General features: G+C 45.8%; 2 protein-coding genes across 3 annotated transcripts; one reads left to right on the top strand and one right to left on the bottom strand.

Annotated features, from left to right (window-relative positions):
• The first annotated feature begins 1,452 nt into the window (after positions 1-1,452).
• LOC127010306 (putative methyltransferase-like protein 7A) lies at positions 1,453-7,391 on the top strand. 2 transcript variants are annotated; one of them, XM_050884170.1, is made up of 5 exons: positions 1,457-2,554; positions 3,300-3,460; positions 5,013-5,147; positions 5,624-5,742; positions 6,135-7,391. In XM_050884170.1, exons 1-5 carry the CDS (start codon positions 2,451-2,453, stop codon positions 6,438-6,440), a joined length of 825 nt encoding a protein of 274 aa, XP_050740127.1. In that variant the 5' UTR covers positions 1,457-2,450; the 3' UTR covers positions 6,441-7,391. The 2 variants fall into 2 exon arrangements, with proteins under 2 accessions (XP_050740128.1, XP_050740127.1); XM_050884171.1 differs by lacking the exon at positions 5,013-5,147 and having other exon boundaries at positions 1,453-2,554.
• LOC127010308 (low molecular weight phosphotyrosine protein phosphatase-like) lies at positions 7,064-12,897 on the bottom strand. Its single transcript, XM_050884172.1, has 4 exons — positions 12,732-12,897; positions 10,314-10,498; positions 8,387-8,548; positions 7,064-7,695 (listed from the first exon to the last, which is right to left on the bottom strand). The coding sequence occupies exons 1-4, from the start codon at positions 12,775-12,777 to the stop codon at positions 7,615-7,617; spliced, it is 474 nt and encodes a 157-aa protein (XP_050740129.1). The 5' UTR covers positions 12,778-12,897; the 3' UTR covers positions 7,064-7,614.
• Positions 12,898-18,063: the final 5,166 nt, after the last annotated feature.

The following is an 18,063-nucleotide window of genomic DNA, read 5'->3' as shown; positions in this document are numbered from 1 at the left end:
AAAAAAAAATTGTACTCACCAACCGAAGTGCCAACGATGACGAGGAAGCGGCAGGGAGAGAGAGCGAGAGAGAGGCAGGGGAGAGAGCAGCCAGGTAGAGCCTCATGTCACGGGCAGGCGGGCAGGTAAGGGGAGAAGCGGTGAGGCGAGAGCCAGGTGAAGGGAAGACGGTGTGTGTGTGTGTGTGTGTGTGTGTGTGTGTGTGTGTGTGTGTGTGTGTGTGTGTGTGTGTGTGCGCGGCAGCTGGTGACATCTGTGGAGGGGGGAAAAAGAGGTGAAAAAAGGGTCTTCAGATGAGCCGTGATAAAAGGGAGAGGGAAGGCAATGTTACGGGAGGAGTAAGAGAGATGGGGAGGGAGTGAGAGGAAACATATGGTGAGGGGAGAGAAGGTGAGAGAATGGAGGAAAAGTGGAGATACAGAGTGAGGTGAGAGTTGGGAGAGAATAGGAAAGTAGACATAGATAGATAGAGATGAAAAAATAGATTGATAAATAGATAGATAGTCAGAAAGCAACATAGATAAAAATGGAATAGTGAGGAAAGAGAATGGGGTAATAGATGGGGAAGAGGTAATAGCAGACAGGATAGACAGACAGACAAATAGATAGATAAATAGATAGACAGACAACAGACATATAGATAAAAATAAACACACAGATAGAGAAAAAACAAATTCCACCTCCCTTACACACACACACACACACACACACACACACACACACACACACACACACACCTGGCCCTCCAGACTCAGGTGATTTAAAGAGAGATAATTATGTCACTGTTCTTACTCTCGACCTCCAGGGGAGTGCCAAAAGAGAGAGAGAGAGAGAGAGAGAGAGAGAGAGAGAGAGAGAGAGAGAGAGAGAGAGAGAGAGAGAGAGAGAGAGAGAGAGAGAGAGAGAGAGAAAATAAATAATAATAAAGGAAGATGCTGATAACGAATAGATAAGAAATTGAAAGAAAAGAAACACACACACACACACACACACACACACACACACACACACACACACACACAGGAAGAGCAGACACATACATATACATCAAAGAGAAGGAACTGTGAGCGTAAATAATCAAATAAACAATTAAATATGAGTCTCACGGTCACGTTGTATTTGAACACGGAACAAAATATGAGTAAGGCAAGTGAATTATGGAATAAGCAAATAGATAAACAAACAAACAAGTCGCGGATATGACGAAGTATATGGAAAAAATGGTCACAATAATAATAATAATAATAATAATAATAATAATAATAATAATAATAATAATAATAATAATAATAATAATAATAATAATAATAATGGTAATAATAATGGTAATAATAATAATAGTAATAATAATAATAATAATAAAGGATTAGATTAAGAATAGGAAATAAGAGAAAAATAAAAACAAAAACAAAAATTAAAATCTTTCCTCAAACTTCTGCTCATTGGTTGATGGGTTGAGGTACAAAAAGAAAGTTCATACATTCAAAATCTAAATAAACATATATTTTGACCTTGCATACATCAAATTATCAGATGTGACTAAGATACGCACTGAGGCAACCCCCCAAACCGACCCCTCACACCCTCACTAACACACACTAACTAACATCCATCACAAAGGCATAGGAGAAAACTAGTGTCTAGGCCTTCCGTAAATCAGTTGGGAAGGCTACAAACAAACGGGCGGGAATTGGCAGACAGCACCTAGGGGCACCGTAGCACACCGTCGCCAGAGTGCTTCCCCGCCTCGCCGCCGAAGAGCATTCAGTCATAGCCGGGCACGGTAACGGAGAAAATACGCCCGCAACCTCCCTAAGCCTTCTCGTGTTCTAAAGCTGTCTAAGGCTAGTAGGACTTCTTCAAGCCTCCCAAGTGTTCATTTATAGTCTGAACTGTGCCCAGAAATGGTTATAATGCGTCTGTGAATTGCCCAAACCTCTTTCTTGTGTCTTAGGCTGTCCAGCGTCGTGCAGTGCTATCCTAAACGAGTCTAGTACAACCTCAAGCATTCCCAGTGTTCAGATACAGTCTCAACCGTGTCCAGGGATGGTTATAACGCGCCTGTGACTTGCCCAAACCTCTTCCTTGTGTCCTAGGCTGTCCGGCGTCGCGCAGTGCTCTCCTAAACGAGTCTAGTGCCTTCCTAGTGCTCAGATACTGTCCCAACCGTGTCCAGAGATGGTTATAACGCGCCTGTGACTTGCCCAAACCTCTTTCTTGTGTCCTAGGCTGTCCGGCGTCGTGCAGTATATCCTAAACGAGTCTAGGACAACCTCAAGCCTTCCTAGTGCTCAGATATAGTCCCAACCGTGTCCAGAGATGGTTATAACGCGCCTGTGACCTGTCCAAGCCTCCATGAAGTCTTTTAAGCTAAGTGGCGGGCTCGAACTCTTCCCTGAACGAGTCTAGTGCAGTCTACCAACGTCTAAGGAGGTCAGGTCAAGTGTGGTATGGAAGACGAAGCAACGAGTGGGTCATGGGTCCTCACGCTACTGCTGCTGGTGGCGTGTGTGTTCCTGTTACTGTGGAAGGGCTGGCCGATGTGCAGAGAGAGGTTAGTGTGTGTGTGTGTGTGTTGCCCTACTAGTATATATAGTGAGCGAGGTGGGAGGTTCTGCCTGAGCGGTGATTGGTGAGGACGTGTAGGTATGTGCGTGTGTGTAGGGGAAGAGGCGTTGGGAGGGGAGAGTCTGAAATTGATGTGCGAGGGAATGAGGGAGGGGAGGAGTAAGGGTGGGGCGTTGAGGCTGGCTGGCTGATTGGTTGGCATTACTTCTACAAACCTTCCCTTACTATGATAAGAAGTCCGCAAGAGGCCAGTAGGTTTATTCAAGGCAGCTCCTGTGAACCTAAACCCACCTAACATCATTATTCATGAATTTATCTAATCTTTTTTTTTAATGACTATCGTATTGGCACTCACCATATGACTGTCAGGCCACACACCTCACCTGTCAACCATTCTACTCCTTACCCGCGATACTTGAGAAAACTGTCAATCTCACACTGTTTTATATTCTATGAGAAAATCTCCCTTCTTCTGTTCATCACCTCCCTTCCTCCTTAATCTCTCCTTCCTCTGTGTTCCTCATCTCCCTCCCTTCCTCTCGGTTTCTCACCTCCTTTCCTCCTTCCTCTTTGTTCCTCATCTCTCTACTTTCTTCCTCTCTGTTCCTCGCCTCTCTCCCCTTCTCTCTGTTCCTCACCTCACTCCCTCTCCTCTCTGTTCCTTCCTTTCCGTTTTTCACTTTCTTCCCATGCTTCCTTCCCTCCCACCATCTCTAATCTCTCTCCTACAGGTTCTTCGCGGCCTTCATGGACCACTTCAACAGGAGCGCCCACGACCAGCTGGAGGCGGTGAAGAGGGTCAACTTCGCCTCCCTCCGCACCGCCGCCTCCCACGACCCCGAGCTGCGGAGGATGAATGCTCTCAGGGTACTCGAGGTCGGCGTGGGCACAGGTGAGTGGCTGGCTGAGTGACTGATTGGCTGACTGACTGACTGACTGACTGGGTGGCTGAATAATAGGCTGACTGACTGACTGACTAAATGATTGGCCAACTGACTGACTTAATAACTGACTGACTGACTGACTGGGTGACTAAATGATTGGCCGACTGACTGACTAATTGGGTGATTAAATGATTGGCCAACTGACTAACTGAATGACTGGCTGACTGACTGAATGAATAATTGACTGACGACCGGTTCTTAATCATATTTTTCACCTCATCCACTTATGTCTAATCCTAACAATCTCACCTATTTGTCTATTCCAATCAATCAATCAGTTAATCCATGGGGCATATCACGGGGGTTGCATTGCCTCATCCACCTCACAAAGCCATTCCCAGGGGTTCCTAAGATCAATTTTCCATGCAATACCATAACAAGTGCCTCCCATCGACTACCTCTATCCACGAGCTTAGTGGGCCCATCATGGATACAAAATGCTTCTTCCATACCATCTTTGTCTCCTCATTTTTTCTCACAAGTACCTCAGATATCCCTCTTTTTTTTTTTTACAGCAGTCGTCAGTTCAAGGGCATAAAATAAGTAAACAAATATGAAAAAAAAAAACCCGCTACTCAAATCTTTATCTTGTAAGGGTCCTTTCTTGCACCCATTTCCCTTTTGGCTTCTTTCTAAAGGAGTTTATTGTGCTATATAAAGTAGGTATATTCCAATGGGACTCACCATCATTACACACAGCATCCCAGTCTCAAGAAACACATGAGAAACTGATCTATTCCGTATACTATGGTTGGTATTATAAGACACCTTCACTTCCCACATCAGCTATTTCTAAAGGTCAACGAGGGGGTCAGTCGGGTTCTAATGAGTGTTTTTTCAGGTTCACGGTACAGAGGAAGGGTCGAACTACCACCAGGGTTATAAAACTACTCCTGGAAATGCCCCAAGCTCCTACAAAAGCCTTGTCAGATAGGTGTTCCTGGGCCATGAAATGTCTTTTAATACGACCCTAAATCTTTTTCCATACATTCAGCCTGGGATTCAAACTTTGACCCCCAAGACAGGAGGCAGACACTTTAACCTTCAAGACACCTCTCCATCCAAAATTGATCTCTCTTTTGGCCACTCTTCACTTTCATCTTTTGTAGGAACAGTGGTTAGTGGGCTTTTTTCTACATTTTCTTTTTGTTGTCCTTGAGCTGTTTCCTTTCCTGTAAAAAAAAAATATCAAGCCCAATGGGATACAAGGCCTTTTACCATGTAGCAGCGACGGGCCAAATTTGTGGCTTTACCGTGTAGCAGCGATGGGCCAAATTTGTGCCATGATATAAACCCCCCCAAAATAGATGATACATAATCTGATCACAAATGCTTTTATATATATTATGAAATGGTTTGTGTGAGGGATGATTTTTTCTCATTTTTCTCACTTAGAGGGACCATTAAGAAACATGATCCTCACTGCTACTGAGTTTAGGAGTCATTTTATCTGTTTCTTGGGCCATCACAATATATAATTCAAGGCAAACATCTCCATAGGGACGAACTTCGCCTACTACCCCGATGGGACACACCTGGTGGCGGTAGAGCCCAACCCTCACTTCAAACCGTACTATGACCACAACCGACACCAATTCCCCAACATTCAATCCGAGGAGGTCATCGTCTGCAGCGGTGAGAGGCATAGGTGGGGCAGGGAGGGTGTGGAGGGAGGGAGGGATGAGTGAAGTGTTAAGGTATAGTCACTCACTGGTCACTTGGATCCAAGTAGTAACCTTGTGTTAGTGTCAGGAGTCATTGGTGAGGCTGGCTAGTTCCTGTGCTGCTTCAAGGTGTGTTTTGCACCATTTCCACACTGGCTCACTCAAGTATATCTTTTCCCTCAAGCATTCATGAACGGAGATGGCTTTAAAAAATGTACATGGTCTCGAGGGCACATATAAAACAGTCTTCACCATTCTTATTTACACAGACATTGCTCAGGATATTAGTGAAGAAAACTCACTGGTTGCATCATGGAACAACCAATCACAAGGTCACATTCAAGCACTATAAAAGAATTTAACAGAAGCACTTATGCAGCACACAGTCAGATAAAGGATTTCCTCCTCCCCCTCTCAAACACTAGCCAATCTTTTTACTCTTCCCAGTGGAGGAGATGGACATGGTGGAGTCCAGCAGCGTGGATGTGGTGGTGAGCACGTTTGTCTTCTGCTCTGTCACCAACACCAAGAAAGTCTTGCAGCAGATCCTTCGAGTGTTGGTTCCCGTAAGTTTCCTCCAGTGTGCTCTTAACACTCTATCATTGATTTGCATTGCCTTCATTTGCCACTACACAGTGTGTTACATTCTATTCCCATTCAGGAAAGCAGTGGCTACTATTTAATGCCTGTAAACTGCCACCTACTCCTAAAACCATATTCTCCAAAATATATCAGTATAATTTTCACAACTAAATATATTTGATAAAGGAAAAAAATGCTGAGGTGCAAGTCTTTTAAGTATGTAGTGATGTTATGGTAATTGCTCAACCATGTCATACTGACGTAGTGATGTAGAGGAGTACTGCAATAGTGACAAAAGAAGAATGACAAACTATCACAGCACTCCCTCCTTAGCCCACCCCACCCCTGGCTTTCCTTTCCTCACTTCCTCCTGCAGGGTGGAAGGTTTTACTTCTACGAGCACATCGCTGAGTTTGACACCAAGAGGCACGCCACCAGAAGGAAGGCCCAGGAGCTGCTCTCCCGGCTGGGCATCTGGCCGTTCATCTTTGCCGGCTGCATGGTGAACCGAGACATGCTGGAGGACATCCAGCAGGCAGGCTTCTCCAAGGTCCAGGCCCAGCGTTTCTGCAGTCCCTTTGAACAGCTGTTGTTCCAGATGGTCAAGCCAAGCCTCATGGGCATGGCTCAGAAGGGAGAGGCCTTTGCTGTAAAGTCTTATACTTGCCCGGGAACACACTAAGTTGATGCAAGCGACTGCATCCATCCATCATGACTTCAGATATATTCAACAAAGAATCTAAATAAAACTTTTTTCATGAGCTTTGTATGAAAAAAACATCAGTATTGTCACCTACCTTGGGATGCAGACCACCAAAACAAAGTTGGAGGTTGGTTCTTTGTCTTTGTATATAAGAATGGCAAAAACTGTTTTATACGTGCCCTCGGGACCATGTATATTTTTGTTCTGCTTTCAAGTTCCAGGTCCACAGGATAACATTGAGATGCTCCCTTGCTTTGATCACATTAAAATGGTGACAGGTCTTCCTCATTCTACTGCACCAGGCCCTTGAAGGTAATCACTCCACCTTCTCCTTTAATTCCAAATACTGGCACCACACAACAGTCTGTCAGCATATCATGGGCTCTCAGAAGCCATCAGCAGTGCTTCCCATCAATAAGCCTGCCATTTACCTCACAGCAAAGGAGTACTTCCCATATATTGCCTACACACCGGCCACTGTCCTTACATGACACCAGACCAACTCAATCTGTCATGCCAAGCATAATATTTTATTGTGGTGAGCTAATATACATGTATTTGTTTTCTTCCTTACATAAACATAATCACAAAATTAAACGGCCTTAATTTTCTTGTTTATTTTATGGAGTCCCAAAACACAGTTACCCATAGCTGCAACAAATTAGTGAGACTTTGAACATCTACCAAACAAAATGCAACAATGATGGAATTATATGTTACTACTCAGCCAACACCTGCCACTTGGCTTAGGAAACACCCATTCAATAGACTAACCAACCAACTAATCACATCACCATTTAGGAAGAGCAAAGCATCGATAATTAGTAATGGTGAGGAGTTCAAGGAAAGCTGGAACAATGAACTTGCTGTCTATGACTCAAAACTTCACCATTGACAACATTTTTTCCAGCCCCTTTACTTTCCTGAAGAGCACTGCTGCCCTGCCCAGATTCATGCAAGTGTGGGTAGATTATTACTGATAGCATTTCCTGTACTGCTTGGCTCATGCTGCCTCACAGTGCCCCACTTGGGTGAAGTTACTACTGAAGGTAGGTTTGACTGACAGTAGGTGGGTGATCCTCTTCCAGCCACTCGACGGAGATTGAGTTTGCTCCAAATCCTCAACATCCACCCAAGAGCATTCTTGATCTTCTTACTTGAGGGAATCGAGGAAGCCATTGCTGCACCTCAGACACTGCTGATAGCACCTCTCAAACCCAGCGTCATCGTCATCCTGGCACAAACAGTTCATTAGCCTAGGCCAGGACTCCTCAAGCTTAACTTAGAAGCTGGTGGCAAGCTGCATGCATGGCTGACACTAAGGCAACAACATTCACCAAGGTACATTGTGAGCCCATTCTCACACAAGCAGTTGAACATCACTAATTTTGGAGTTTTTTTGGGTCTAACCAATGATGTCAACAAATATGTACCATACATTCTAGCTCTTGGAGGTCACTTCCAATAAGCCTCACATCGTCTCTTCACAATTCATTTTCTTGTCTACATTGTAATAGTGTTGCAGGTTCACTAATCAAAACTTATTCACATCACTACTGATGCAAAAGTTTTAATTTGCAGCTGCTACTGATAAATGAATCCTACTGCAGAAAGATACCAACTTGAAACACAATTCCAATCAGTACTCATACCAAAAGTAGATATTACTCTGGAAAACTATGTAGAATTATAAAAATGATGGGCAATAACCAAGAATTAAGTACAAAACTACATTACATACTAAAACCCATGTTACTGAAAGCACAACTACTGTTAAAAGACAACTAACAAACATGCATTAGCTTAGCAATGGGTCCACTTTACACCTCAACTTGACTTTCCAAAGCAATTTTCCCAGATGTGAGTACTAATTGAAACAGTGAGTACAAACTGAGGGACACACTCATGCTCCCTCCGATACTCACATAGTAGGGGTCCCGGATGAGCAGCTGCTTCTTGGGGTCGTAGATGCCGAAGAGTTCAACCTTGGCCTTGTAGGTGGCGGGGCTCAGGGCCTCAATGTCCGATATGTTCTCATTGTCCATGCCGAAGATGTAGTCGAAGTGGTTGAAGTCCGCCCGCTTCAACTGCAAGGATATTTTCTCATTACTTTCAGATGTGGTTGTGGCTCATGGTGATGTTGACAAGTTTAACCCGGTAGCAGCGACGGCCCAAATTTGTGGCTTTACCGTGTGGCAGCGACGGGCCAAATTTGTGGCTTTACTGTGTGGCAGCAACGGGCCAAATTTGTGGCTTTACCGTGTGGCAGCGACGGGCCAAATTTGTGTCATGATATAAACCCCCAAAAATAGAAGATACATATACTGATCACAAATGCTTTGACAGATATTATGAAATGGTTTGTGTGAGTGATGATTTTTTCTCATTTTTCTCGCTTAGAGGGACCATTAAGAAACATGGTCCTCGCTGCTCATTATGTATTGTTTTGTTCCCCCCATTTTTTTTATTCTTCTCTCTTTACTGTTGCTGTCTCGTGTTTTAATATCCATGTCTGTTCATTGAAGGGACTCATTCTGCATCTATATCAGTTCTTTTTATTTTCCTTTGATGCTCTTTCATGGATCTCAATAATAATAATAAAAAATAGAAAAGATGACATACCAAGGGATAAACAAAATTACAATACCAATAGCAAGATGGCGCCACTATAAACACTCGCCTGCGCCAGAACGGGCTGGGCCGACCATCAGGCCCCACCTGGAAGAAGCCTACCTGCGCAACAGGCAACAACATAAAAAAAAAAAATTAAAAAAAAAAAAAAAAAAAAGTTCTAGGATTTGGGTGCTTTGTATTGCTTCTAAAATTCAAACTGCAATAATTTTCCCCTTTTCCAGTCTTCAAACCTTCTCATACTCTCTGGTACATCTCCAATGCTTGTGATTTATAAATATTACTGTGCAGTTAGCATGAATACTTTTCCCTTGTAGTAAGACACTGACATATATTCTTTATCCAGTATAATAACGGAAATTCAATTCATCACCACCTTTCCATGGTAAGTAAACCCACCAAATAAAGGGACCTAATTCCACCAAGCAATCTAGCTCCACCAAGAAAGGAAAAATTACTGCACTATATAAAGCAACTTAACCCTTAGAGTACGGGTGGCGATATATTTCTCTGGATGCTGTGCACGGGGAATAGTTAGACATTTAAGAGGTGGAAATGGTGTCTTTCTTCTTTGCAATAATTGTATATTCATCTAGTATATATGTTGGTGTAATAAAACTTCTCTCCTAATAATAATATAAAAAGTTATGACAGCCGAAAATATTGCTCATTTTCTCGTGGCCGTGACGCGTTGCATGGAAGCAATCCACTTGCTCTCTCTCTCTCTCTCTCTCTCTCTCTCTCTCTCTCTCTCTCTCTCTCTCTCCCCCCCTACTTGCCCCTCCCTCCTCTGTCAATGTCACTACCATAGCAGTCATCAGAGTCACTGTCACTTTGATTCGCCCGCTCTCTACTTCCGCCCAGAGCAGAGGAACTGCTTGATGTGTCACGAGACATGACAGATGTATTCCGATGATCTGTGGCCTTCAGCAGGGCGTGCGCTGAGACGAATGAGTGTGTGTACGGATGCCAGATGCCTCCACCATTTTTCTGAGTCAAGAAACTGGCGGTATATTTGAAACGTAGGGAGCGTAGAATGTGATGATTATATATATGATCTCCGTACGGGTGGGGCGTGTGGTAGCACACTTATATATGCGATCGCCGTAATGTAAGGGTTAAACCAACTAAATAATTAAATGTTTAAGGGTAAAAGGAATCAGTTTGTTGTCCCTAAATTTGCCGACTGTCCCAATCCCATTAATCAGAGGAGGCAGCTACCTGGCGGGCCTTGTGACTCATGTCCACATCGTATTTCTTCATGATGCTGATGGCCCGGGGGTCTGGGTTCCGGCCAATGTGCCAGGACCCAATGGCACCCGAGTCCACCTCCCAGCCAGTCAGGCCACGCTCCTTCAGAACATGATTGAACACAGCCTCGGCAATGGGTGACCGGCAGATGTTACCTGAAAGTGACACATTTGCGATGAACTACATATCCATGGGGGCATAATTGGTGTTTGCAGAGGTGTGGAGTAACCAAACATTTGACCTCTTGTTTGGCCACTCTAAACTATCTTCTGTTGTGGGAGCGGCATGTAGCGGGCCTTTTTTTTTTTTTTTTTTTTTTTTTTTGTTGCCCTTGTGGTGACTCTTTTGTTGTAAAAAAAAACTAACCAAGCAGCTCTACAAAAAACTAAGATGAAGTGCAGTAAAGTTGGGAGCATACGCCACAAATATGCATTATCAGTGCTCATCTCCGTCACCTCTGCCCTTGAGCCTGCAGTGAGTAAAAATCTCAGGACATGAAACATGTGACATCTAGGTTATCAAAGTTTACCTCCCCCAGGCACCTACTCATCAACCAGACACAAGGAGAGGATGTAGTACAGCAGGGCAGGCTGCACACCAACTGTCCAGGCAGTGATTAAGACCAGGCAGGGCCAAGGTTTTGTAGCTTGGCATGCTAAAAAATACACCACACAGAAACAAAAGAAACCCACATTGTTCCATTAAGGTATGAAATGGATGAAGTACAGTGACCAATGTCACCATCTCTGGTGGACAAGAAATTTTCTAATCAAATAGTTGGGTAATACTTTATAAGAAGTCCGCCTCCCCCTTCGCCACTCCAGCCCCCCCAAAGACAAGCCTGGGAAACTGTGGGGAACCGGGGTTTGGGGGGGAAGCCAAAATCACTGAAAAATGGGCTTCCAAAATTTCCCTAGAAAAATCCCTAAATGAAGGAAAATTCCCTAGTCTCAAAGGTAAGGAAAGTCCCAACTTTATAACCTAACAGCCCCCCCTCGCCCCCCTTGGACCCCCCCCACATGTATGATGCGCCAGAAATTTTTGTTTGTTTGTTTGTTTTTGGTGGGGAGCATATTTTAAAATACTGCATATTTAAACCCCCCTCCTAACCAAGGGGGGCTGTGCCCCCCCAGGACCCCCCCCGCTTCCAAAATTTCCCTAGAAAAATCCCTAAATTAAGGAAAATTCCCTACATGGGGGGTCCAGGGGTGCACAGCCCCCCTTGGTTAGGAGGGGGGTTTAGCATGTCGTAATGTTTGGTTGGAGAAGTTTAAATATGCTCTCCACCAAAAAAAAAAAATAAATAAATAAATAAATAAATAAAAAAACATTTTCCAGCGCGTCATACATGTGGGGGGGTCCAGAGAGGGCGCAGCCCCCCTTGGTTAGCAGGGGGGCTGTTAGGTTATAAAGTCAGTACTTTCCTTACTTTTGAGACTAGGGAATTTTCCTTCATTTATTGATTTTTTTAGGGAAATTTTGGAAGCCCATTTTTCAGTGATTTTGGCTTCCCCCCACCCCAAAGCCCCGGTTCCCCACAGTTTCCCAGGCTTGTCTTGAGGGGTAGGGGGGGCTGGAGTGATGAAGGAGGAGGCAGACTTCTTGTAAAGTATTACCATTAGTTGACTGCATAAAATACATTTAAAGGTTAAACCATACATCAAAATTATATACAAATTTTCAGGAAAAGCCTAATAACTGTGATTAAATACAGGACATGTGACCGTCAAGCAACCCTAGAAAATATAAATGGGTTAATGATAAGTAAGAACCCTTCCCCATTTGACCTTCACAACAGCCAGGCAAGATAGCAAAGGTGTACCCATGAGACAGCAGAAAAGGCTGCAGGAAGGCTGGACATTGGAAATTTTCTTGTAAGGGCATTTTTTCAGTTTTTCTTTGTGGCATCAATACTTTTTCCTATATCAAACATGTTTGATGATATTTTGAATTTATATGACAAAGATGTGTCAATAAACAAAATATACTTAAAATCATTGATACTTGTCAAGCACCACAATGAGGGGGTGAAGGGTCCTCCCCCAGAACACCCGGGCACTGCTCACAACGGCCAGACCCTCACAGCTCCCCCTTCACCCCCTGTGGCAGCCCTCCCCCAGTACCCACTCCCCAGCATGGTATATTAAGTTATTAACCCCAGAAAGTACTCCCCTGCATAGTATATTAACCTCCTCATAACTCCCCCTTCATCCTTTCTGGCAGTCCTTCCCCCAGTACCTACTCCCCAGCATATTATATCAACCCTGTGGCATCCTCCCCCAGTACCTACCCCCCAGCATTAACCACTCGGACGCCGCTCACCTGCCCCCAGTACTATTACCCTCTCCACACAGGTAAAGGGGATAAATTCTCTGCTCCGTGGCTTACCCAGGCATATGAACAGCACCTTCTTCCCTTCTGCAGGCTCGGCCATGCTTGACACTTCAGGAGAGGGACAACAAAGACAGGCAATGGCCAGACAGCAACAGTCACCACCGCCCTTCCTTCACGCTGATCAAATGGTCTGGGTCTGGGTCTGGGAGCACCGTTGCGAGATTATCGTACTCAGAGATTTGTATTTACCGGCGTCTGCTGACCCATAACTATTGCCAAGAAACACTAAGAATTAACCATTTTAACGATAAATATAGATGAAGCCAGTTATAGGGGTTGAGGAGACAGTTTTGGGTTGGAAATCTGTAAATATGAGGCTGAGTGCGACAGTCTGGCATCGTTGGAGCCTTCAAGTGGTAAAAATCAATAACACACTACTGCTACGTGGACACGAGCGAACTCGCACCCGTTGCTATTTTATTTTTTTATCAGCTCGTTGGCTGAATGGGCTTAAAAGAGCCCTGCAGAGGAGCTAGCGTCAGGCCATGAGGCCCTGGCTAGCTGGTCGGGGGGCACGGATGCATTGGCACCCGTTGCCGGAGCCGGGCGAGCAACTCAGCAGTCTCTAAGCCGGCTCACCGGCCAGGAGAGTTGATCGCTCGACGAGTGATGGTGTTCCACTGAAAAAACTCGCACCCGAATGGTGGTTCACGGGGACGAACCATCATGCTTCACCCTCCTCACCGACCCGCCACGTACGTAGACCTCAGCCGGAGTCCAAAGTAAAAACATCCTTCGGACAAGGTAAAAACATCCTTCGGACAGGTAAAATCGTCCCCCCAAACGCTGGCTCTAAATTTGCGCTTCTGAGTGCGGGTGTGTGACGTCAGAGCCTGGGTAGGAGGAGAGGCTGCAGAGCTGACAGCGGCTAAGTCTCAGACTTGACCTCGTGACGTGCAGTGACTTGCAGGACATGCATGGGGAACTTCTCTACACACATACAGCACGTACAGCATGTGACATTAAGAGGCAAAAAAAAAATTTTATATACTAATTATTTAGACAATGAAAAGAATAAATAACCTGCTCGACACAGAAATAAATCAAGACAACGGGGAGCTCCGTTGAATGAAGAAGCTCACCCACATCCAAGACCCATACCACTCTGACGTCACGGGTATGGGCGGAGTTTGGTACCTTGCCTGCGCGAGGGAGGGGGGATGATTTGACCTGTCGGTAGACTATATTTACCTAGGCCGGAGTCACTCCACCCAGCGCTCTGAGCTGATCACACCGCTTAAAGTGACCTCTTCACGCACGGCTCAGCGGTTCCCGGGGCCCATTGGATTACGCTGAGCGCCCTGAGGAACGCAAGAACGCCAGCTGCACAGCGAGCCCTGCAAGCGGATGGGGACGGTACTCGGCGCCCCTAACGGAGCTGCAAGGCGCGGAGAAGGCGGGGACTCGATGAGTGTGTCGAGGGTGTCGGCTATTGTGGGGAAGCCAATTAACCAGCTACCAGCAAACTTGTTTCCCTCAGTCCTTCCCATTCTCTTCAAGCCCCGATCCCTTACTTGTTACGAAAGCAGGCCCCGTGGGGCGCCACCTCCTACCTCTTTCGTTACACTGGTGTCAGGAGTGGGATTCGTGGCCTTTGAAGAGACGGTGAGGCTGTGGGAAAGGCTACCTTGACTGCGCACTGGAGAACTTGGCAAGATGACTAACCCGGCAGCAGCGGGAGGCACGCCGACGCTAGCGGACTTGGTGGAGGTGTTGAATCAGCAGTGGGCCCCCCGCCCTTGGATCCGCCAATGAGTGTATCATCCGGATTACCACAATTTGCAGTCCCCAGGTACTACTCATTTATCGACCAGCCCGAAAGGAAAGATGAATAGCTGGGTGGACTGCTCGCCGACTGCCCAGGGCGGGATTCGAACCCAGGTCCCCACATCCGTTGGCAGGGGCACTAACCACTGCACGACGGAGGCGGAAGTTATTGAATTTTATTGCTTCCATATAATTCCAGTTTTTCCGACATCTGTGTACAGGCATGTGAGGGCGCCCGCATGTCACAGATTGCAAGAGTGATTTTAATAAATCGTTGTTAACTTTTGTTATACTCCACCTCTACACGTGATCACTACTTACTTACCTGACCCTTATGTCAACTCCTTCATATGTGGCAAGCTTGAGGGATTAGACATGACGTTAGTGCTGTTACTACTACTACTACTACTACTACTACTACTACTACTACTACTACTACTACTACTTTGACTGTAATGCTGGCTTGCCTGATGGGTGAGCCTCCCATAAGTCACTTAGCCAGGGGGGTACCTCTTTGGCTGACTGGTAAAGGAGTAGCTCTCCCGTGACGCTGGTCGCGGGTTCGATCCCCGGCGCCGGCAAAACCTTTCTTTGTCTGGATTAATTTATCGTGTGTTTCGTTACACGTAGAGATCGTGTTGGAGTATAGAAAATTCTGGCATTTCAGGACAATAAACGCCGCTCGCTGGTGTGTGACAGAGCAAGATTTATTGACGGAAAGTTGCTGACACAGACCACATTTACTCCCTGACCTCCGACACGCACTGCACCTGACCTGACCTGACCTGCCCAGCTGACATCGCACCCACCCCACACACACAGATAATAAGATAGAGAGATCGACAGAGATAGATAGATAGATAGAGATGGTTAGTTAGTTAGTGTGTGCGTGTGTGTGTGTGTGTGTGTAGATGCATAGTACAGCCGGGCGTCAATAAGCTGCTGGTCAGACGGAACTTTCAGACACACACACAGGAAAAACGTGACGTGCGAGATCGCGGTGAAACAAGGAAACGAAAGTGACAGCAGAGTTACGAGTCACGGCGGCGAAACAGGACATGACGAAAAACGGGTGAAACTAACCTAGACCCGCAGAGGGAAGAGAACGGTAGACGGTATGAGGTGAACGAACAGGGAGGCGGGGAAAGAAATAACGAAATGTGGGATGCGAACACGACTCACTACAACGAAACAGGTCATAACGAAACGGGGGAAACTAATCAAGATCTTTAAACAGGGGAGAAAATAGTAGAAAGTAAGGTTAAAACAGTGAAACGGGATGTGAAATACCGAAACATGACAGACGGAACAGGGCGAAACAGGTGAAGGGAATCAGATCCCAAACAGAAGATGGGAAAAACGGTGCATATCAGTGGAAGAGCATAGAAGGCGAGTGGCGAGTGAGGGCTTGTGGCGATGAGAGGACCACTTCGCCACAACCTTAGGGTCACTCATGGCCTTGGCTGGGCCCTGCAGGTAACAGGTGACACCCCCCCATCACCCCCACCCCTAGCAGGGTCACCCAAGGCAGCCACAGCACAGGGTCAAGGGTCAGAAGCTCGCCCGTGACCTCAGTACGGAGAGACAGATTCAGAGTCCGCTTAGAAATAGTTTACAGCATACACATTGACGAACACCCGCGAAGCATTGAAGGTTTGCTGTAGCTGTTGTTGTTGTAGCTGGTGGTGTTGTTGCCGGTGTTGCGTGAAGCCCAAAGCCCATGTGCACCGGTCTGCCCGCCAGCCTGACTGTCGGGCTTACTCGTATCACGCCCTCAAGCACTGGTTTTCAGGCTGACAAAGTGCACCTGCCTAAAAGTGCTCTGATGGACAAACAATAACAGGTATGCTTTTCTATATAACGCAAAGACTTTTAAGGTGATAAAATGTAGCTGCCTGTGTGTGATTTAACGGACAGAAGCAATAATAAGTATGTTTTTTTTATATATGACTATCTTTGTTTTTAGACTTTGTGCAATGGAGTCATGTCAGCCCAAGATTCAAGCTCATACAACTTTCATAAAACTTCAGGTTAGCAAATTGTTTTCTTCTTGAAGAGAAGGAAACATGCCTTAGTGTCATATGAGGCTGCAGGAAGGTCCAAGCCAGCTCGTAAACAGGGCTTCCTTTACTGTAGAAACGGTTGCAAAGGGCTGAGGTCTTGGCCTGCCCGTGGAAGGTCCTGCACTGACTAATATTGGGTTGGACTTTCCCGCACCCCCATACAACATTATTACAATGGTGGCAGCGGTGGAATCGGCGCAGCGCCACGTGGGTTGCCGGTGGTCACAATAATAGTTATACTTCATACAATAACAAAACTGCAATGCGTTGACCTCACGTGAGCCCAAGATTCAAGCTTATCTTTGCTTAGTATTATTTTTCTGTACCAATATGATTTGAACACTACTCTCTAAATTATCACACAGCATCTTTATTTTAGGGGAGGGTAATGGTAGAGGTAAAGTTGGGGTCATACTCATATCTACTTTCTTTTATGGGAGCAGTGCATAGTGAGCTTTTTTTTTTCTTTATATATTTTCACCCTTGAGGTTTCTTTCTTTACTGTAAAAGAAAAATACGGTAGAACTGGCGGGCAGCCTGTCACCACGAGCCTCTGCGACGCCAGGGTGAACTCAGGGAAGGGCGCCACCCACTGCACGAGGCCTGGCAGTGAGTGCTCGAAGCTGTCTCGGCTACGACTTGCTAGGCAGAACTCAAATCTACATCGATTCCTCGTCTAAACATCGCCTCTACGTGGGTATTGCGCTACATACTCGTGCCGGCGTGGGCAGCCAGCCGTCCTACACACCTATGCACTAACACTAGCGGGTCTTATCTTATACACACGCTTACTACATACGCAAGGTCATCAAAATACAGAAAAAATATAATTTGTATACATAGCCTTACACTGTGTTCATCCCTGCACACAATTACACTTATTTAATTATATATACGTAATAGCCATACTCGTGGTCTGTAGGACACACACACACACACACACACACACACACACACACACACACACACACACAGGAAGAGGTGGAAGGCCTGATGACACAGACAGCAGTGATGAGTCCCTGCATCTGCCTACCTGCCTGGCCACCTGATTCCCTCTGGCAGTGACACCTGTAATCAAGCCTGCACCTCCCCCTCTCATAGCTGCCGTACGGAGAAGTGTGATGATGAGTCGTGCAAGGTCCAGAGAATCAGCGACAGTTCTCTAGACTTTGGTCCGTGTGTGTGCTTGCTGCGTTGACTCTCTTGTACCCCGGCAGGAACTTGTTTTATACCTTTACAAACCAAGGCCTGGCTATACATCTTCCTACTCGCGGTCTAACTCTATATACGAAGGGATTCATTTCACGGTACAGGATATGTCTCGTCTGTAGCAGCTGTCCACCCTTCCACCAGCCGAACTACAGCGACTCTTTTGTCAAGGGGAGCACCGGAGGGCAGCATGGGCCAAGCAGATGAAGTGAAACTTTACGGCGTTATTGTAAAAAAATCCGTCTGCGCTGCTATAAAAGGTTCCGCAGACCGGTCGACAGCGTTTT

Source organism: Eriocheir sinensis, chromosome 43, assembly GCF_024679095.1.
Source record: "Eriocheir sinensis breed Jianghai 21 chromosome 43, ASM2467909v1, whole genome shotgun sequence".
Classification (NCBI taxonomy): Eukaryota; Metazoa; Arthropoda; class Malacostraca; order Decapoda; family Varunidae; genus Eriocheir; species Eriocheir sinensis.
This window is presented reverse-complemented; position numbering and strand designations above follow the sequence as displayed.

Bases quoted from the DNA above. Each gene is read 5' to 3' on its own strand.
- LOC127010306 (XM_050884170.1), top strand. From the start codon at position 2,451: ATGGAAGACGAAGCAACGAGTGGGTCATGGGTCCTCACGCTACTGCTG. The intron at 2,555-3,299 runs GTTAGTGTGTGT...TCTCTCCTACAG, and splicing joins TGGCCGATGTGCAGAGAGAG to GTTCTTCGCGGCCTTCATGG. The intron at 5,148-5,623 runs GTGAGAGGCATA...TACTCTTCCCAG, and splicing joins GGAGGTCATCGTCTGCAGCG to TGGAGGAGATGGACATGGTG.
- LOC127010308 (XM_050884172.1), bottom strand. From the start codon at position 12,777: ATGGCCGAGCCTGCAGAAGGGAAGAAGGTGCTGTTCATATGCCTGG. The intron at 10,499-12,731 runs GTAAGCCACGGA...TGTCACTTTCAG, and splicing joins GGTGCTGTTCATATGCCTGG to GTAACATCTGCCGGTCACCC. The intron at 7,696-8,386 runs GTGAGTATCGGA...TGTTTGTGCCAG, and splicing joins TCATCCGGGACCCCTACTAT to GATGACGATGACGCTGGGTT.